The sequence below is a fragment of the Plodia interpunctella genome, chromosome 11 (assembly GCF_027563975.2).
Source record: "Plodia interpunctella isolate USDA-ARS_2022_Savannah chromosome 11, ilPloInte3.2, whole genome shotgun sequence".
NCBI lineage: Eukaryota > Metazoa > Arthropoda > Insecta > Lepidoptera > Pyralidae > Plodia > Plodia interpunctella.
In genome coordinates, this window is record NC_071304.1 from 350,836 (window position 1) to 369,574 (window position 18,739).

Below are 18,739 nucleotides of genomic sequence, written 5' to 3' on the forward strand. Positions count from 1 at the left end.
ATATAGTATCGTTGAGTTAGTATCCCATGATATAAGTCTCGAACTTACTTTGGGGCTAGCTCAATCTGCGTGATTTGTCCTAATATATTAGCATACACTGTGATAACCATGTCCAGCAATAATTTTGTGTTTATAAATGGGTTGTCTTTATAATCCACAAAACTACTATTTGGTTGTAGTTTGTGTTACGTAATAAGTTTATTGTCTTTCTTTCTTTCAATCATTGTTCACATACACATGTCAAATTATATCTATTTATATACTACCCAGTTATAAAAAAAGTTACTACAACCATCAACTGAAGAAAACATTTTAGAAAATTATTTATACACGAATGAATTCATGCAGTGCATGTGGATATATTTTTTTCTGTATACATGCACTCAAAATAAGCTCTAGAAATATTTTCCGTTATTTAAAAAACTGTTTATATATATATTCCTTTTTGTGTCCTGAGTTGAACTGAAATATAGGTCGAATTGTCATTAGAACGTGATCCGGATCTTTAGTTATTGATTTTTTAATGGATCTCGAGTGAATAACATTGATAATATACTTCCTATTGTCTTAAAAAAAAATGTGTCCCTGTTATCAGCGGCATGACGCGGTAGCCTGATCCCTGGGTCAACTAGCAATATGCCATCATTTGCAATATTAAACCTTACTGGCTCTCATACATCTCAGTATCTGCTCATCAACATGAACGTGCACATCTTATTCTTGCTCACAATCACGGCTGCAAATTCGCAAAATCAAACATGGACCTTCCCAGACATTAGCGAGTTTTTCAAAAACCAAACTGACAGGGTTAATGCATTCTTCGACGAACAAAAACTTAAACTTGAAACCGCTGTCAACACAAGTTACGTAGAAGCCATCAGTTTGAAAGATAACGTGGATAATTACGTAGAAGAACAAAAGAAGATCGTAAACGATGAAGTGAATAATTATGTAAAAGAAATAAAACAACAAGGAAGAAAAGTCGCCGATACATGGTCATTCGTTCCCAATGAAGTTGTTGACAGATACAGAATTAATGATGGAGCGAGCGAGTTTACCGATGCAGTGTTAACGGTGCCAGCAATTGTGTCAAGAAATGGATATAATTGCGAGACGCACACGATTATATCCGAAGGATACGTGTTGAATATTCACCGTATCCCAAGATCAAAAAATAGTGGCGTCATATCTCGTAAAACAATTCTGTTACAACATGGAGTTTTTGCCAGTTCAGCAGATTGGATATTCAATGGACCTGGTAAAGGTTTAGCATACGTTTTAGCTGACGCAGGATACGATGTTTGGATGTCAAATATACGCGGAAACAGATACTCCAAGGAGCATCTGTGGTGGAAATCTGATTCAAAGGAATATTGGAACTTTTCATGGCATGACGTCGCTATGCACGATGTTCCTGCTGTCATAGATTACATTTTAAAAGTGAAAGGCAGTGATACAAAAATTACTTATATCGGTCATTCAATGGGTACGACAATTTTGTTTACAATGTTGACTGTTCGCCCAGAATATAATGACATTCTGAATTCTGCAATAGCTTTAGCTCCCGTAGTATATATGTCAGATATTAAATCACCATTAAAATCCTTTGCACCCATAGCCAGCAACGTGGCTTACATGCAAATGCTCTACGGTTCCCATGAATTTATTCCCAAAGTATCAACTTTGGGTGAAATAACGAAAACTTGTGAAGCAGAGCATATGGATACGATGGTCTGTAATAATATAGTATTTTACATATGTGGGTATGACGAAGCACAATTCAACAAAACTTTATTACCAATCTTTCTTGCGCATTTGGGAACAGGTACTTCGTGGAAAACTGTTGTTCATTTCGCTCAAGAAATTGTTTCGGGAGGAAGATATCAGTATTTTGACTATGGGTCTTATTATAATGTTGAAGTCTATGGTACGGAAACTCCACCGGAGTATGATTTAAGCAAAGTGACACTGCCTATTACATTATTTTGGGCGAAGAATGATTTATTATCAAGTGAGGGGGATGTGAGGGCGCTGCTAGAGAAATTGCCAGATACAACGAAGAGTTACCTTGTGCCGCATCCTGAATTCAATCATTTAGATTACTTATGGGCTATAGACGCACCTAGATTAATCAACGACAAGGTCTTATCTACTTTGAACGAGTCGTTCGAAAATATACCTAAATTCTTCAACTTTAGGATTGGTTTTTAAATGAGTGTTTGTATTGTGATATTTTACCGAATTCGAAGAATTGATAAAGGCGATGTTTTGGGTTTATGAAATGAAAACAAGGTGATAACGAGTAATATGATGCCACGTTGTGAATGATGTATTATTTATAAGTATAAGTAATATTAATGTTTAATTAAAATACATAAACATTTGTTTATTTTTTGTGTATTCTATGATCCTAAATTCTTTCTACTACTACTACAAATCCTGCGGAAATCAATACATTTCCGACATAAAAGTACAATATAATTAGTAGAATTTAGTGTTTTTTTAATAGAGTTTTACCCGTAAATTATAATCCAAACCAATGCACCACATCAGCTAAGATGTTATGAAGTTCAAGCATTTAAAATTTCATAAAATTATATTTTAACTACTTGTATCATTATAATTTTAGGTTCAACGTTTGTATTTAACGTACACCTAACTATATTCGACGACCTCGGCGGCGCACTTTACCACTGTAAAGTGCTTGCCACTGAACCGAGAGGTCCCGGGTTCGATCCCCGGTCGGGTCAAGATAGAAAATGATATTTTTCTGATTGGGCCGGGTATATATGTATTTGTTATAAAATATAGTATCGTTGAGTTAGTATCCCATAACACAAGTCTCGAACTTACTTTGGGGCTATATCAATCTGTGTGATTTGTCCTAATATATTTATATTTATATGGTCTACTAGAAGCTAATTATGCAATATACTAATTATTAATTGTGTAATCATGGTTGCTTGTAATATTACATGTTTGATAACGATTTGATTTATTAATAGAATAGAAACTAATTAATCAGTAGCACATGTTTAGTATAACATAATGAATTGTTAGAAGCAATAAATAAACATTATAAACAATACATAATTATCGTAACAATTAATAAATAAAATAAAATTAAAAAAAAAGTGATATCTTTCATGTTATACAAGACGAGCACCCCATCCCGGCTTCACTCGGGTAAAACCTTAATAAAACTTTCTTCAAAAATCACACTACATAGATTTTTTCTTTAATTTTAATTCAGTTTTCAAAACCAATTAGTTTCTCTTTTATTTATTATTAAAGTTTATAAGGATAAAATTATTAAAGTACGAGTATGTCTAGTATTTTCGGAGATAAGCGTGTACAAAACATTTTTTCATACAAATTTTCAATGTTGACCTTTGAACCTTTTGGGGTTAACTTTTCTAAAAAGAAGCCTATGTCACTCTTGGATGTTTCGTCTGTCTCTGTGTCAAATTTCATCAAAATCGGTCAAGTATTTTTCGAGATTATCCGTTACAAACAAAAAACTAATTCACAAAAATAGAAATCTTTTCCCTTTATAGTATTAATATAGAAATATTATTATTATGATAGAAATAAATAATATAATAATATAATACATAATAAATAATATAATATAATAGAAATAAATATTAGTATTATAATAGAAATGCGTATTAGAAAGAAAAGGGACAAAGTCTATCTTTTGTCCCTCACCGTGTGCCCAGTTTTACAATTTCCAATCTGCCGCTTTGTATGAGAATTGCTTAGAAATAAGACTGGGTATTTAGTTTACTTAGTCTTTGGTACCTATCCTATTGACCATGGAGCAGACAGATTTGAAACTGTCTTATCTGTCAGCCATCAAACCTTGTCACTAACTCCTTGTCATCAATCTAAAATGTAACAAATCTACCGATGCCTTCGTTGCTGACCATCAGCATATACGACATCCACCACATCCTGGGCAGGTTCATCAGGTTGTACAGACAGGTGCAGGTGGTCTCTGACTGTCTGGCGTTCACGTGCTCCATTCTCTGCTGCCAGTGCTGGGCCATGTTGCCTGATAACCCTGACGTGGAGGCGAGGAGCGAATCTCACGAGGGATATTTGGTAAGAGAAAGAAAAGAGACGACATATTATGCTATCTCTCAGTATAACATAAGACCGTGTCATATGGACGGGAAAAAAAGAAAGTGAACTCTGATGATTTGTAGCTTGCTGTGACTAGAGGCCTCACAGATTGATAAGATATAACCAGTAATACCAAGGAGGATTGTCATGTCTTGCAGATGAATCGTTTGACATTTTTCTGCTAATTTTGGCATGTTCCTGGCTATATTTCGGAAGATGACGCCCGGGATCAGCGCATAAAATATATCTTAGAATTTCTAAGATTCTACTGTAATGTTTCAATCAACCATCTGCTTGACGTCAATCCAAATGCTATTGTCGCCAATGGTCGCCTATCGGCTACCAAAAATGAGTTAGTCACCTTTATTAATATTCATGGGAGGATACGGAATAGTCCTAATCTAAAGCAGAACCACATGCACATAATATTTTATTTCAGTTCTTACCGCAACACGTGATAGACGCGAGGAATGCAGGCGGTGATCTGCCGAAGAACGAGATCCTGAGCGAGTTCAGCCCACAAAAGGAGGACTCAGAGGAAGTCCAGAGGAAATGTGTCGAGTTCTGGAGAAAAGAGCAAATATCTGCCCTGAAGCGGGAAATAGAAAGTGTACGTAGGAAACTACAAGAACAAATCAAAGCTACTTTTAAATACACGACTCTTTTGTACAAACATGATTTTCCATTTTATCAATCAAAATATTTTAAAAAGATTTTCAATTATTACTTTGAGGTGCCAGTTAACCCAGGTTTTATTATGAAATTTCATCGAATCCACCTAATATATTTTACATGATTGAGTAACTATCATCGTCCCTCCCTACTTTCGCAATTCCCTTCTTATTTCTTCTTCTTAGCATTTTAGGTAGGTATTTTAGGTAGGTCTCTTTCTGTTAATATCACAACGGATTTTAATGCGTTTTTTTTAAATATATGAATGTGATTCCTAAAGAACCTTCCTTATGTGTCTAATTTCTTATGATTTTACCCGAGCGGAGCCGGTAAGGGCCGCTTATTGTAATAAACTGTTGATTATTGCAGAATAAATCGTCAAATAATATCAGCCACATGGAGCTGAACAAAGAACATCCCAGTAAGATTTCCTCAAAGACAGCGCAAGGTGACGAGCTGCCCGCTGTTCATGCCAAATCAAAGATAAGCAACAGTGAGTTATAATCAGAATTCTTACTATAAAAAGAAGCCTTCTCGCTTAAAAGAAGCTTCGCTAACTTGGCAAGATTGGGACCTACCAACCTACCCTTTCACACTCAGGAATATGTTGCTTCCTACTACTGGTGGAAGAGTTAGAGTAGTTTCGAAGAAACCCTACTCCAAACTTTTATTGCATTTTAATATTAGTGTAGAAGTTTTGATACTTAATTTGTCATTCGCAGGTTTGATTTTGAAATCACCCACACTATCGGTTTAACGTGCAAGAACATAGTTCTTTTGTTGTCCTTTATATTATGTTTTGTATTTTTTACGTTTATTCTCTATTAATTAAAGTATTGTGACAAATCTATTATTATTACTATGAACTGTTTTAAAAAACAATTGGGCGTTAAAAAACAATTCTTAGTTAAAACTAAGAAGAAAATTATCGCAAGCAAGAAGGATCCGGAATAGCATATAAAGGAAATCGTTCATAGCATATTCACACCATCGAAGCTTTTAGATTGCGATATAGATAAATTCAAATTCTAAAGTAATGAAACAAGTTTCGATTGAGCCATTCATTTATTATAGAAGCGTCATTCATTCTGATTTTAGCACCAACTGAGGCTAGTTGTACATGATCCTCATCTTCTGATAATCGTGTTTGACCCTAGCGTCGAACTCGCGCATGTCCACCCGCCGCCGTGCCGTCCGCTCCTCGTCGTGCAGCTTGTACGTGCCCGGGCTGCAGCCGCAGCAAGTTCCGCACTGGCAGAATGCACAGCAACCTCGCACCATGTCCCATGCACCTGAAAGTTTGTTATTTAGTTTGCCTTTCGCGTAAAATCTATAAGGCAGTTATTGCTTCAAATCTCCTGATGACTTCTTGGGGAGCCATCGGGATTTTATTAGTCCCGATTTCTCCGCTCGCTAGGAGTGATATCAGATCTAGTTCTCTCTTTTATCTGTCCGCTTACCAACATTTGCTCCTCTACTTTGCTAGGTCTTCGGTATACTCAATTATCACTTTCGACGGTATCAAGACTCACTTCTTGAGTTTACCTTAGCTTTCGCTAAATAAATTAAGGAAATTTATAAAAACGCGACGTCGACGTTGCTTAGTTTGCGGGATGGCCCAGTCAAGTTTTTAATTGCGATAGATATGATCAATCCTCACCGTTCCTCTTAGCCATGTCTACATATCTCAAGTAGGGGGTGTCGACATGGTCATCTAAGGGTGCCTGGCACACTCGCACGACATTCGGAGGAGGTGGTATGGAGTCTCGTTCGTTTATGATCACGTGTCGTGTCCGGCCGAATAGGGGACACGGGCTGTTGGGGAAGACTTTCTGCAATTAAAGAGACATCGTAATAAGAATCAAAAGTTATAATCTTAGACATAAGACCTGAATACTACGCCTTCAAACTGCGCTTTGGAAGTTGGCAGCAGACTTAATACTAAAATTAAGTAATTTTTTGACGTAAGTAAGTGATGTCCTAAGTAGAATGAAGAATTTGGAGTTCTTTTTTACTTTTCCACAAGAATTTGTAATTACTGTCGTCGCAGCCAAATATATATCACCATTCTTATAGTTAATACGTCGCATTTTTCCTCACCCAATATTCTAACCCAGACTTGCTATCAGGGACATAATGCGTCTTATATTGAGAATAGAGTACTTACAGTAGGACACCTTCGGAAGCACAGCGACAGGGGCTTCCTGTCGAGCAGTAGTTCAGCTGACGTGTGCTGGATCTGACCCTTCCACTCTCGGCGGCGGCTCTTACACACTGGTCGACATCTTACATGCAATTAATGGAGGACCAGGACATAAGACGACATTTCATGATGAATATCCTTACAACACAAATCACACAATAAGCGCAAGCTTTACCCTAGTATATGTAACACCACAGATTTCGAGTTACTCTATATAAAATCACAAAAAATTATAAGTTATTTTATATAAGATGATCCACATTATTGTACGATTTTAACACATGACCTTAGCTTCCTCTAAACGTGTCACTACTTATAGTGAAGGTATGTATTGCTAGCTTTTGACTGCGTATGTGTCTTTCATGTTTTTCTTTAAAATTTTCACCGCCATTACAGCAATGTAAGAGTTGATTTATTAAAAACAAAGTAGCCTCTGTTTGATTTCTATACTAAATTTCACTAATAAAAATCGGTCCGGCTGCATAGCCGTGAGAGAGTGACAGACAGACTTTCGTATTTACAATATTAGAAATGAATTTATGGAAGTATGGTCTCACATAACACATTGAATAGGTAACACTTACTTGCACTTTCCTTCAGTTTCTTTCGAGTTGCGATCAAATTTAGGTAATTGTAACATGCTTGGTAACCTGTTTCATATAATACAAATTGTGAGATTGTTGTTGGCTTTCATTATTTTAATTTTACAATTCATAAGTGGTGTGCTTGTATTTCATCCGGTTCCTAAATGTATATACAACAACCTCGACCACAGACCATCCTCGACCACAGACCATTCAACTCGACAAAGAGAATTAAATTACATAAAGTACCTACTCTGTGGAAATCACTATATGTACCTACCTACTCGATTGCGTGATTTGACACAGTAATTAAATCAAACCAAAAACCATAGACATTTTTTTTTGTGCTGTTTTTTTTAAATCTATGACGGTGGCAAAAGGAGGGTGATAACATATAATATTTCATTTAAAATTACCAATACGAGTATCTTTAGTACGGTGGGAAAAGATCTACATCATGAAAACCGGGAATATAAATAAATAGTAAGAAAATAGTATTATATCCAAACAAATTTATCTAACAAGCTTACACAATTAAACAACAATTAACATATAAAAATAATTCTAAAATTTAACAAATAAACTAACAGTTTATAAACTAAGTTCATTTACAAACTAAACACAAGAAACATGTAAACACGCGAATAAAAATTAATCAGTCGAGTCTTCTTTGCATGACGCTGTGGATAAGCGGCACGGCACGAGCGGGGGGCTCCATTGACCTGGAAAATTGTGTAATTATTAATAAACAAATGGACAACCCTCAACGGCCCACACTGCCAACACAGGAACGGACACAACACACTCAGAACCGCAGACAAACTTCTGTGATCACAAACAAGTACAAATACTTGCCAGCGGTGGCAATCGTACGGGACTTCCCGATAGCGAAGAGGCATGGTAAATACTATCCCGTGGAGGTCGTCAGGGTTAGTTAATACTTAAGAAAAGCCATGATCTAATTTATACAATTAGGCCGGTAAACAGCAACAAATAAAATGTAACTTTTCATTGTCGTTTTCGAAGAGTAGACTGGGATTAAAGGCAACTTAATTCCATAGTATTTCGTTATTCACTTTCAATCCATCGGCTGGACCTTTTTTTTTTAACGTGTGGAAAGACCCTCGTCCCGACCATCCGGCCACGGGAAGCCGGACAGGTGTGTGGGACTTGAACCCACTAAAACCACACGATGCCAACGCCGACCGCATTTGTGCCGGGACCATGTGCTACTCTCGCTCCACAGTCCCGGCGCGGCGGCCGCTACCACGGCTGCCTCGGCTCGGCCGCTCTCCTAGGCTGGACCTGCTCCAACTAACTTATCTTTTTTATTGGTATCTTCACTAATTTAGTAAACAATATTGTTATCACGAAATTGTCTGATTAGTTCCATGGAAATGTTGTGATATAAAGCCTACCCAATGAGAATCTGGTAATATTATGCATGTATACGAAATTTCATGATTGTCCTTTCAGTAGTTTGGCGATGATTGTAACATAAACAGTTTCAATACTTAGGATGTTGTAAGTCCCATTTCTTCATAGTCTTGCACATGGCCCGGACTTTCTCCGAGGAGGCTGGGATTACGTCTGCAGCCTTCGCCCTGCTGCAGCATACGCGTTCGCGGGGGCAGTGGCAAAGTGCTAGTATAATACATAGGTCTTTTTCTGTTACTGTGTCAAGAAAACTTTTATTAATCTCTACCCTATTTATCACTACATTGAATAAAAATTTGTAGTCCTCTGCTGTGTGTATATTTCTAACCTTTCCTCTTTTAAACCATCCTTCTTCCCTGCAGTAAGGAGTTCCTTCATTGGGAGCCAATCTTATGGATGCACCATAAGGCTGAGCTAACATAATAATGCATTGAAAATTGAATGCATGCGACGATGAAAAATTCAACTTTTTAGGACAAACGAAAATTTAACTTGCAATATTCGATTACATTGTCGAAATAAATGATAATCTTAACTAAAATTATAAATGTAAAAATAAGAACCAACCAATCTTCTTGAAAGCATATATGTAGTTTGAAGTATGGAGAAGGACATTATATACCTTTCATCCCGGAAAATTAACGCAGGCGAAGGCGCGGGCAAAAGCTAGTAACTAGTAATTAGTAAAGCTTGTGTTATAATGCTCCACTTGTGGAACTTCTAATATGATGATAATGAAGTAGTTTCGATTAAAAAAGAAAAATATCGTACCAGGATCCTTTTCCTTCTTTTTGTGTGGTTTAGGTTGTTGTGTCGCCTCATTTTCCATGTATTCTCTGGAGCCAAGAGGACAGAAAGTCTGAGGAATCTTGGCCTCAAACGATTTGTCGATCATACCTACGAAAAAATTCAATTTGAGACCACGGACATGCCTTAGTCATGGACCGTCTAAGAGATATCAAATTGACGCCCTAGGAAAACTGGTTCAGGCAGATAAGAATTCCTATTGAGGTATAAATTGACGTTCCACATCAGATGTTCCAGTCATCTGATGTGGCACTCAAAGAAACCAGCTACACAATAATATATACTTTTTGTGAGGCGCGTATCATTGTAATTCTCCATTTGTCTTCAACAGATACTTGGAGGGCGTTTCCATTTAAAGATTTATTAGGGCTTTCATCTGGTCATTCCAGTCCAGCGGAAGGGAAAATACCAAAGACGTACCTTCCCTGGTAACGAAATCTAGCATAGACACGGCTGTATGTTCTTTAATTTCTGGTTCCTCCTCCAACGTCTCCGGGAACACCTCTTTAGTGTCGACACTATCAACTGTAGATGATTGAGTACTAGGGTACATTTGAGAATCCTGTAACATATTATTAACCTTCTTTTTATTAACGTTTGATCAGAAAAGCAGAGAGAGAGATTAAAAAAGTTAGTAAACAGCGATTTGTAAATTCTTGAGCACACTGATTAAGAGAAATTCGATTTTAAAGCTGACGAAGCTTTGAGCAAATCTGGTAAGCCGGAAAATACCGGTTATAGATTTTAGAACCCCCTTCTAGTCTATTTTGTTATAACTCAAGTATGACTACTTTGTAAATAGTACAATAAAGAGTGCATGTAACAATTTTTAATGCTGTGAATATTGAATTTCATTTTGAATCACTATTTTGTGTTTTATGGGATGCTCCAAAACTGTGTACCTGCATAAATGATTAGACAACACACTTATCGCTAAGTTTGTATGAAAATGAAACAAGCACAACACACGCAGAATTTCAGACAATAATATTAGGAAAAATATGTTTTGAATATAAAAAATCGTATATTCTTTTCTTTTTTCTCCACAATCTAGTAGCGATAGACATTATAGGTATTACATGTAAAACAAATTATGATTGTGAAAGACTGGTGTCTGAACCAAGCAGAGCTTATATCTCAGTACAGGTCCTACTTACCAATCACTTATCCGCGCTGGGAATCGAACCCAGGACCTCTAGCGATTGAGCATGGCAACAAATACGCCACAAAAGTCAGATATGGCAGACCTAACCGGCATAACCATCAAATGGTGTATTTCCGGGTGGCTCTCGACGAGCTCCCAGAAGGCACAGCATTTCTTCTGCACAAACTCGCTGTCAGTCTCGCTGTGCGTGAAGTCTACCACCAGGTGCTGGGCCATCTGCGGCTCCCCGCAGGAACCTTCTCCGAATTCGCTGAAAGAATCTCCGGACTTTGAACTCTCCTGCAATGTTTTACAAAAAACTTTAGAACATGATAAAGACACGAGAAAATAGGAAAATATATGTCCTATATATAATTCGTTCCTATGATGATGAACTATGAGACCCAGAAAATTTTGCATGAAATTTATTTAAATGGTATTTGTAATACACGATCTACTTTCTTATTAAACGATTAATGTATGTTTCTACAAACCGTAATGGAAACATCAGGGAAGTCATACTCCAGTGCTTCATCATTAGTGTTCAGGTCTGAGCAGTTAGAGGCCAGGCCTAACCTGGTGGAGTCTCTACGGACCTCCATTTATAATCACAAGACTACACAAATAAATGTGACAATTTAAAGAATATTATAAACTTTAACGTCATATGACAAAGAGTATTGCCTCAAAAACATAGGTAAATCAAATCAAAGAACTAATCAAAATTATTTAAAAATGACATAAGATTTTCTTGTCACAGCTTGCGAAGTTGCTGTTTCTGTGAATATAATTCAATAAATTAAAATGCTTCATGATTATCCTGATACAAAATATACTAAACTCAATACGAGTAAGTCAATGCAAACAGAAAATGATGAGAATTTGCCGGCAAATTTTCAAAACGAATCTAATTTGATCATAGATAACAATTTCAAGATATTGAAAGGATCCGATGAAGATAAAGGGATCAGTAATTGGAGTGTTAACTGCGGTGAGTTTATTAATGAAGACGAAATTCAGAAGAATTCTTCAAGTTTTAACTTCCGAGATGCCGAGTGTGGAGAACCAATCACGTCTCAGCAAATGACAATTGATTTTACCATGTCCAATGATGATACAGAATTTAGCCAAAAGAAATGTTGCGATTTTTGGAACTTTATATACACCATGCCGCACTTGAAGCATTTGATGGTCGTTTCAGTAAGTTTTTGCACAACACAGCAATGTACTATTGCTGTGTTGCATATCATCTCTGTGAATAGTATATATTTTTCTTAACACTTTAGTGGACATTAGATGGCTCACAAAAGAAGTTTTATTATATTAACATTCAAGTTGACTGCTGCTAATTCTCAACGCATATATACATATACATATATTCGTACGAATGAAAACACGCAGCGTGAGTTTCAGCAGAAATTGTGAAGTATTTGATGAATGTAAAATATATTCAGTAGTCTTTAGACTTGTAGTTTGTTCATACTTACAAAGCAGTACTTTGTAGGAGCCTGATGAAGACCCCGATGAAACTGAGACCGAACAGACAAACACAGAACGAGACAAGACACCGGCACAAAGTGTGTCGAATGAAAGTCACATCACTGAACGTTTCGATACAGCAGTAAACGTTTTGTTGAACAAAAGGATTAATGATGGTAACCTTTGTAAAGTATTTACTTAGTCCTAAATATTACCGCAGCTGGTATATGGCGGAAGCAGACCAGCTACAATTAGACGATGGGTGGCGAGAGTCGGTGCGGCATTAAATGGAATCAAATATGTGTATTGAACATCAGAGAATATACATCTTATCACTTTACTGCTCTACTCATCCTCGGGTGTATTCCGAATATGCTGATAGGTCAGGGATATTCAATTACTCTGTGCATTTCGACGATTCGCCATTAATATGCACACACGGTGCTAAAACAATGATTATGTAGAAGTGATCCTCGTCTACTCTGTTTTTTAATGGTTTAATAGTCTAAAATTTTTATTAAAATTATTAGCGTCCACCCGCGCTAATATAATTTTTTACCCACTTTCCAAAGGCTTTTCTTAGTGCTTCCTTGTGATATATATGTAATTTTGTTCTACGCAATTTTTCCAAACTTTAACTTTATTTTTTGAACTTGAATTTGAAAATCTTTAGTTTTTAACAAACCAATTTGGCAGTGATTCAACATCTGATTCTATATTTATATATCTTTTACATAACTATCACCTGTCTATTCCTATTTTTCTGACTAGCACTTCTGCGCTGTATTTAACTTGTGCACGCGCATAGTCTTGCATACATAATTTCTGTCCGCTTCTTGGAAATTGTGGGCTCAATACTAGTAAATTTTGTAAAGCCTATATATTATGTCCACATTAAGCTTTTGAGGACAATTGTTTACTGGTACTAGGCATCTAATATAAATAAATAAATATATAATAAGTACAAGTCATACCTACAAATTGAGATAGCCCCAAAGTAAGTTCGAAACTTGTGTTACCGTATACTAACTCAACGATAATATAACATATACATATATATATATATGAACACCCAAGACCCAGGTCAATCTGAAAAAGATCACTTTCCACGTTGACCTGACCGGGGATTGAACCCGGGACCTCCAGTGTAGCAGGCATGGTGACCAGGCCACGGAGGTCGTCACGGACGTCGTCGTCAGTATTAAGTTTACCGCCGCGCCCCACCTCATCTCATAATAAATATAGATTTCTCACGTTTTAATAAAATATGTTGAACAGTATAATGTATGTACAGGACCCGTGCCATCGTCCTTCGTCGTCAAGCAGCCCCCTATATGCAGAAACAAGAACTACCTCTCGTACTGTCACGGCTCCTGCGCCAAGTTGGACAAGGAGATGCAGAAGCTGACTAGCAAACTCGCTAAAGGTTTCTCCAATTGTATTCTATATAGAAAGAAAGAAAGAAAAAGATGGAAAGAAACAATTATTTATTTGTTAAACGTAGGATGCAAGTCGGCCGAAGCACAGGAAACATACCTAGAGCTTCAGCTCTGCTATCCAATAAGGTAACTCGCCGCGAACCATGGCTCCTTACTTGGCTCCGTGCCCTCCATGCCTTACGATTTAGACACTAAAAGATTCAGATAATTTGTGTCACTGGCGTCGTTGATCTTCACAAATTTGCTATGTAGCAATATTTAAATTATTTGGTTTTGTTTAGCTACTTTACTACACTAATACATTAAGTGACAATGCGAACTAGGAAACGTGGATTTCATTAATCTAAAAATCGGATTCTGCACTCCGGAGCTTCTAGGCTGAAGATGGAATCAGTGAAGCACTCACGGATTGTTATCATTATTTGTTTTCATTATCACACAAGTGAGTCTATAAATCTAGACCGAGGCGAGACATATGTGTAAAGGTACCTAATCGATTTAAAAAGTCATTTCAAACGAAAGCGCTACTGCAAACGAAGTACGACCATAACTCAGCTGAAAAATCCGATAGCAACCTATATTAGACTGCAAATAGTAACATTTTTCTCGATGTCCAACATGACTCCGAATTGCCACTAGCTATAATCGAGAAGGTATAACCATTACCACGTGATGTGCACCGCTAGTGAACACGAAACTTTATCGACAGAGACATAAAGTTCAGATTAAGACGGTCGTATGCATTCGTGAACAGCGCAGGTTAACGGTGTTTAAAATATGCAAAGCTCATCTCCCTGCTTATGCAATCGCAGGGATATATGGCTAGTGGAAGACGAGTCATTTTAAAGAAAAGTTCTGATTTGCCTTAATTTTCCTATACATCACAGCCGAGATGGTTAACGGGAGAAATTAGAGAAAATCCTCATTTTCAATCGCTCCATGTCATAATTTTCAGCTCGCGTCTCACTTATTCGACAGTTGATAACCTTATTAATATTTTTGTAGTATATGGCAATAAATGGAAATTCTATGACACTCAGGCTGATCATAGGCTGAAAGATAAATTGAAATTATTTTGAATCTAAACTACTCAGAAGGTAGGTGTCGTCGAGGATGATTTGCGTGGCAATACGCAATAGCCTGACAAGAATGCCGAACACTGCCAAGTAGAGAAGAAAAATGAGGAAGGTGGCTCCACTGTTTTTTGGCTTCGGAAGCTACAGCGATCGAAAGATAGAGATGCATGTAATATTATATAATATCTGGAGGATGAAGTTGTTCACGTGCGCAGGAGTTGGAGCTATTCGAACAACAAGTCCTGAGCTACTATGCCTGTCGTCACCAAACTACCCAACTTCTTTTACGATGGTTAAACAATGCCAACGATAATAGTCCGAACCGTAGCCACATTTCGTCGAAAATTGACAGTCATTCCGGCTCGACAAGAAGAAGAAGCACTGCAGTCTACTTAGAAGATAGAGATGCATGTAATATTATATAATATCTGGAGGATGAAGTTGTTCACGTGCGCAGGAGTTGGAGCTATTCGAACAACAAATCCTGAGCTACTATGCCTGTCGTAACCAAACTACCCAACTTCTTTTACGATGGTTAAACAATGCCAACGATAATAGTCTGAACCGTAGCCACATTTCGTCGAAAATTGACAGTCATTCCGGCTCGACAAGAAGAAGAAGCACTGCAGTCTACTTATACTGTTATAGGAATAAATAAAACATAATATATTTCACATCCAGTATCGTAAGTCCACGTTGAGCATTTGCCGAGCTGCCGAGACGCGCCCCTTGCATAATTGTTGACATCTATCTTACGACAGCAATATCCACTTTTGCGGATGTACCAGGGGAACGGTGGCAACAGATAAGGACACGATTGAGATTTTAAAGAGTTCTAATGGATTTTTCACCTGTTTTCTCGGTAAGCTTCTAATGAACTGAGCGAATGACTGAAAAAAAAAATGTAGATAAACTAGAATTTATCTGTATGTGCTTAAAACTACTTTTAATTATTGTGTGATACAGATGGTGTGGTATTAGGGGGGGGGGGGGGGGCACCATAAATATTTTTCTGTAATATCTCCCACGCATACATAGCCCACTTACAGTTTTATTATATGTATAGATTACTCTTAATTAGGTACTAATGCTAAATCTTATGGTTTTGGTTTTGACCTTGTACTTAGTGGTGAAGTTCGAGTATCTTCGTCAAGTATCATTAAAGATCAATATAGTTGCTGAAGTGGTGGCAATATAGTGTAAGATCAATTATCGTCAAGAGTTTAGACTAAATGATTTTTCTTCGAAAATAAAAAAAAGTATTATTAAGTAAGTAAGTATTGATAGAATAGAGAGATAATATTTTTTCTAGTATTCTTCTTTCGAGTGTGTTATTGCTAACACTGGTGTCAGATTTCAAGTCGCCTTCAAGCATCTAACATTCTTGCACTGAAATTTTCATATTCGTTCCTGTAGTAGGCATAATTTCGATAGCATTTCCAGAAACCACAGTTGAGGGACTGCTACGTCGGCCGGTCGTGTTGTGGGTTAATGTATTTTTGTGGTCAACTGATTTACAATGTTCGCTATTAATCGATTGTCGACGGTCGCTTCCCGCTGTCTGTATATATATATATATAACCCGTGCGAAGCCGGGGCGTGTCGATAGTGTAATACATATACCAGTTTTTACTTTACTTACTGTATTAAGAGCCTGTTTCACCACTTTATAATAAAATATCGTATTGTAATCTAACAGATAAACTAACTTCTAGATAAATTTGCCGGGATTAGCATGACAGCGAAATGCCACGGGCGTCCAAAGTAGTAAAGGAGCACTTAGGTACTAACAAACTACACAGTTTAATGATCTATTTATGGTTCACGGCCATCGAGAAATATCGTATAATAGAATCATGTAAACGATGTTTATTGCCCAAAAATTTATCGTCGCGTGAATAAATATCAATAAACAAAATCTGTTTTAGAATCAAAAAAGAAAACGGAGACGCTTCTCCCGGCCATCGAGGTGCAGCCGAGGAAGAGTTTGCTGACCAAGCTCTGCTCGCAGATGGACGCCTGGGACATGCAGCATCCCAAGTAATGATTTCCAATTCCAACCTATTCTTTCGCTCCCGACTCGTCAACTCACTGGACTTTCCCACTAGAGTAGGGTACGGTTGGTAGGAAGGGTGAACGACCTCTATTCAACTTCTAATCACTACGATAGTTTTTTGTTTCTTTCTTATGAATGTCTCTATAAGCGACCCCACCTCTGGTCCCCTCTAGTTTCCACATCCAAAGGCTGGTGGCGGGTCACCAGCCAATGGCAGTACTACTGAGGGGACCGTCCACCAGGCCCAGAGCACCCACCAAAGTCTCTGGGCCTTGGGTTCCTCTTGGTTCACCGGGATGGCTGGTTGTGTCAGACCAGCCCCCCCGGTTACTAAGCCCCACCATCGCGACAAGATGGGAACCCGTCGGGGGGATCTGAAGCTTAACTAACCTAACCTAAAAGATAATTATGTCTTATTTACCCGTATACCAAAAAAAAATGTATTATGCCTTAGACATATTATGCCAAAACCGGTATGCCAAAGAACAATAGGACAAAATAAATTATGCGAATTAAAATTAGGTGTGGTCTAGATGGCAACGCACTCTTAAAAAACTCAATTTTTACGAATGTGTTGCCATCCAGACTGTAACGCTGGTTTTGTAAAAACATTTTGATCGATCGTATGAGTTCCTTTTTTTTTTGTCACGTTATGGTCGTGCCTGTCGTTGTCAACAGGCACGACCATAGATTATCTAGCAAACGGCTTTCAAACGTACAAAAAAATATTTTTACAAAAACAAGCGTTGCAAGACCTCAAAAAACGTGGAGTGCAAACCCAAAATTCGCCCTCAGTCGCGATACAAACTCAACATCTGCACATTGAGTGTCCCGCAGTTATTATGCTGCTACCAACAAAAATATATGATTTGTTCTTAGATCGTTCGACCCACCCCAGCCTGCGCCCGCGCTGACACCAGTGGAATCCACTCAAAACGTGCACTCTACGCCGGTGATACCGAAGGAGTATTGTAATTCCTCTGACGCGCCCTGCGTCAGTTGCCAGCCCAAGCCCCTGGAGGTAGACCTGGTGAAGAAGGAAGACTAGGAAGAAGCGACATATATCGCTAGTTGCCTTGTCACATGCCGCTGTCTTCTCGTTGCGAATTCTTCTTTTCAAATGTGTTATCATTACAAAATTCCAAAATTACTCCCCGCTGTCTGTCCCTATGCATTCTTAGAAATTTAAAAGTACGCAATGGATTTTGATTGCGAGTTTTTTCATAGATGAAGTGGTTCAAGGGGAAGTTTTATATCAATATTGCACCCGTGCCGGAGTGGGTCGCTAGTTAATGATAATTCTTAGTATATATAACAACGCCCTTAAGACTATGTTAGCAACTTATTTAAATGAATCTAGTTATCGCTAACATTTATACTTGCTCATTGAGACAAAACAGTGCGATACGGCCTATATGTGCGACGCGTCGGTAACACGGATACGACTAGAAAAATTGCAGACAAAGTCGCGATTATATTTCTTGATTTCAATTCATGGTGCGCACCATTACTTATATCGAACTGTAACTTTCGAACGAACTATATTATTATTATTATTTAGAAATACAATTACATTTCATTCATTATTTTAGCGTTTAAGACGGTCGAGGTTTCTGCTTTAGTAACAACTTCTTCAATAGGTCCTACCATTTTGGACGCAACTTTTGTAATTATTCCATATACGGTACTATATCTGTTTTTAATGCTCCTTACG

At 37.6% G+C, this 18,739-nt stretch overlaps 5 protein-coding genes across 5 annotated transcripts; 3 read left to right on the forward strand and 2 right to left on the reverse strand.

Annotated features, from left to right (window-relative positions):
* The first annotated feature begins 662 nt into the window (after positions 1 to 662).
* Positions 663 to 2,389, forward strand: LOC128673733 (lipase 3-like). The gene has a single exon (XM_053751786.1). It carries the CDS (start codon positions 700 to 702, stop codon positions 2,209 to 2,211), a length of 1,512 nt encoding a protein of 503 aa, XP_053607761.1. The 5' UTR covers positions 663 to 699; the 3' UTR covers positions 2,212 to 2,389.
* A 1,467-nt stretch (positions 2,390 to 3,856) lies between these two features.
* Positions 3,857 to 5,651, forward strand: LOC128673782 (uncharacterized). The gene is made up of 4 exons (XM_053751870.1): positions 3,857 to 4,107; positions 4,568 to 4,738; positions 5,170 to 5,293; positions 5,523 to 5,651. The coding sequence occupies exons 1-4, from the start codon at positions 3,913 to 3,915 to the stop codon at positions 5,555 to 5,557; spliced, it is 525 nt and encodes a 174-aa protein (XP_053607845.1). The 5' UTR covers positions 3,857 to 3,912; the 3' UTR covers positions 5,558 to 5,651.
* A 206-nt stretch (positions 5,652 to 5,857) lies between these two features.
* LOC128673781 (uncharacterized) lies at positions 5,858 to 7,843 on the reverse strand. Its single transcript, XM_053751869.2, has 4 exons — positions 7,588 to 7,843; positions 6,968 to 7,085; positions 6,461 to 6,632; positions 5,858 to 6,092 (listed from the first exon to the last, which is right to left on the reverse strand). The coding sequence occupies exons 1-4, from the start codon at positions 7,641 to 7,643 to the stop codon at positions 5,911 to 5,913; spliced, it is 528 nt and encodes a 175-aa protein (XP_053607844.1). The 5' UTR covers positions 7,644 to 7,843; the 3' UTR covers positions 5,858 to 5,910.
* A 239-nt stretch (positions 7,844 to 8,082) lies between these two features.
* On the reverse strand, positions 8,083 to 11,653 carry LOC128673780 (uncharacterized). The gene is made up of 6 exons (XM_053751868.1): positions 11,470 to 11,653; positions 11,084 to 11,275; positions 10,252 to 10,393; positions 9,796 to 9,921; positions 9,102 to 9,231; positions 8,083 to 8,309 (listed from the first exon to the last, which is right to left on the reverse strand). The coding sequence occupies exons 1-6, from the start codon at positions 11,575 to 11,577 to the stop codon at positions 8,243 to 8,245; spliced, it is 765 nt and encodes a 254-aa protein (XP_053607843.1). The 5' UTR covers positions 11,578 to 11,653; the 3' UTR covers positions 8,083 to 8,242.
* Positions 11,654 to 11,701: 48 nt separating this feature from the next.
* LOC128673779 (uncharacterized) lies at positions 11,702 to 18,439 on the forward strand. Its single transcript, XM_053751867.1, has 5 exons — positions 11,702 to 12,175; positions 12,480 to 12,630; positions 13,749 to 13,880; positions 16,898 to 17,009; positions 17,905 to 18,439. Exons 1-5 carry the CDS (start codon positions 11,780 to 11,782, stop codon positions 18,071 to 18,073), a joined length of 960 nt encoding a protein of 319 aa, XP_053607842.1. The 5' UTR covers positions 11,702 to 11,779; the 3' UTR covers positions 18,074 to 18,439.
* Positions 18,440 to 18,739: the final 300 nt, after the last annotated feature.

Bases quoted from the DNA above. Each gene is read 5' to 3' on its own strand.
- LOC128673733 (XM_053751786.1), top strand. From the start codon at position 700: ATGAACGTGCACATCTTATTCTTGCTCACAATCACGGCTGCAAATTCG.
- LOC128673781 (XM_053751869.2), bottom strand. From the start codon at position 7,643: ATGTTACAATTACCTAAATTTGATCGCAACTCGAAAGAAACTGAAGGA. The intron at 7,086-7,587 runs GTAAGTGTTACC...ATTGCATGTAAG, and splicing joins GAAACTGAAGGAAAGTGCAA to ATGTCGACCAGTGTGTAAGA. The intron at 6,633-6,967 runs GTAAGTACTCTA...CTTTAATTGCAG, and splicing joins GCTTCCGAAGGTGTCCTACT to AAAGTCTTCCCCAACAGCCC.
- LOC128673782 (XM_053751870.1), top strand. From the start codon at position 3,913: ATGCCTTCGTTGCTGACCATCAGCATATACGACATCCACCACATCCTG. The intron at 4,108-4,567 runs GTAAGAGAAAGA...ATTTTATTTCAG, and splicing joins AATCTCACGAGGGATATTTG to TTCTTACCGCAACACGTGAT. The intron at 4,739-5,169 runs GTACGTAGGAAA...TGATTATTGCAG, and splicing joins TGAAGCGGGAAATAGAAAGT to AATAAATCGTCAAATAATAT.
- LOC128673779 (XM_053751867.1), top strand. From the start codon at position 11,780: ATGCTTCATGATTATCCTGATACAAAATATACTAAACTCAATACGAGT. The intron at 12,176-12,479 runs GTAAGTTTTTGC...AGTACTTTGTAG, and splicing joins AGCATTTGATGGTCGTTTCA to GAGCCTGATGAAGACCCCGA. The intron at 13,881-16,897 runs GTTTCTCCAATT...AATCTGTTTTAG, and splicing joins GACTAGCAAACTCGCTAAAG to AATCAAAAAAGAAAACGGAG.
- LOC128673780 (XM_053751868.1), bottom strand. From the start codon at position 11,577: ATGGAGGTCCGTAGAGACTCCACCAGGTTAGGCCTGGCCTCTAACTGC. The intron at 11,276-11,469 runs GTTTGTAGAAAC...AAAACATTGCAG, and splicing joins TCCCTGATGTTTCCATTACG to GAGAGTTCAAAGTCCGGAGA. The intron at 9,922-10,251 runs GTACGTCTTTGG...ATTTTTTCGTAG, and splicing joins AGATTTCGTTACCAGGGAAG to GTATGATCGACAAATCGTTT.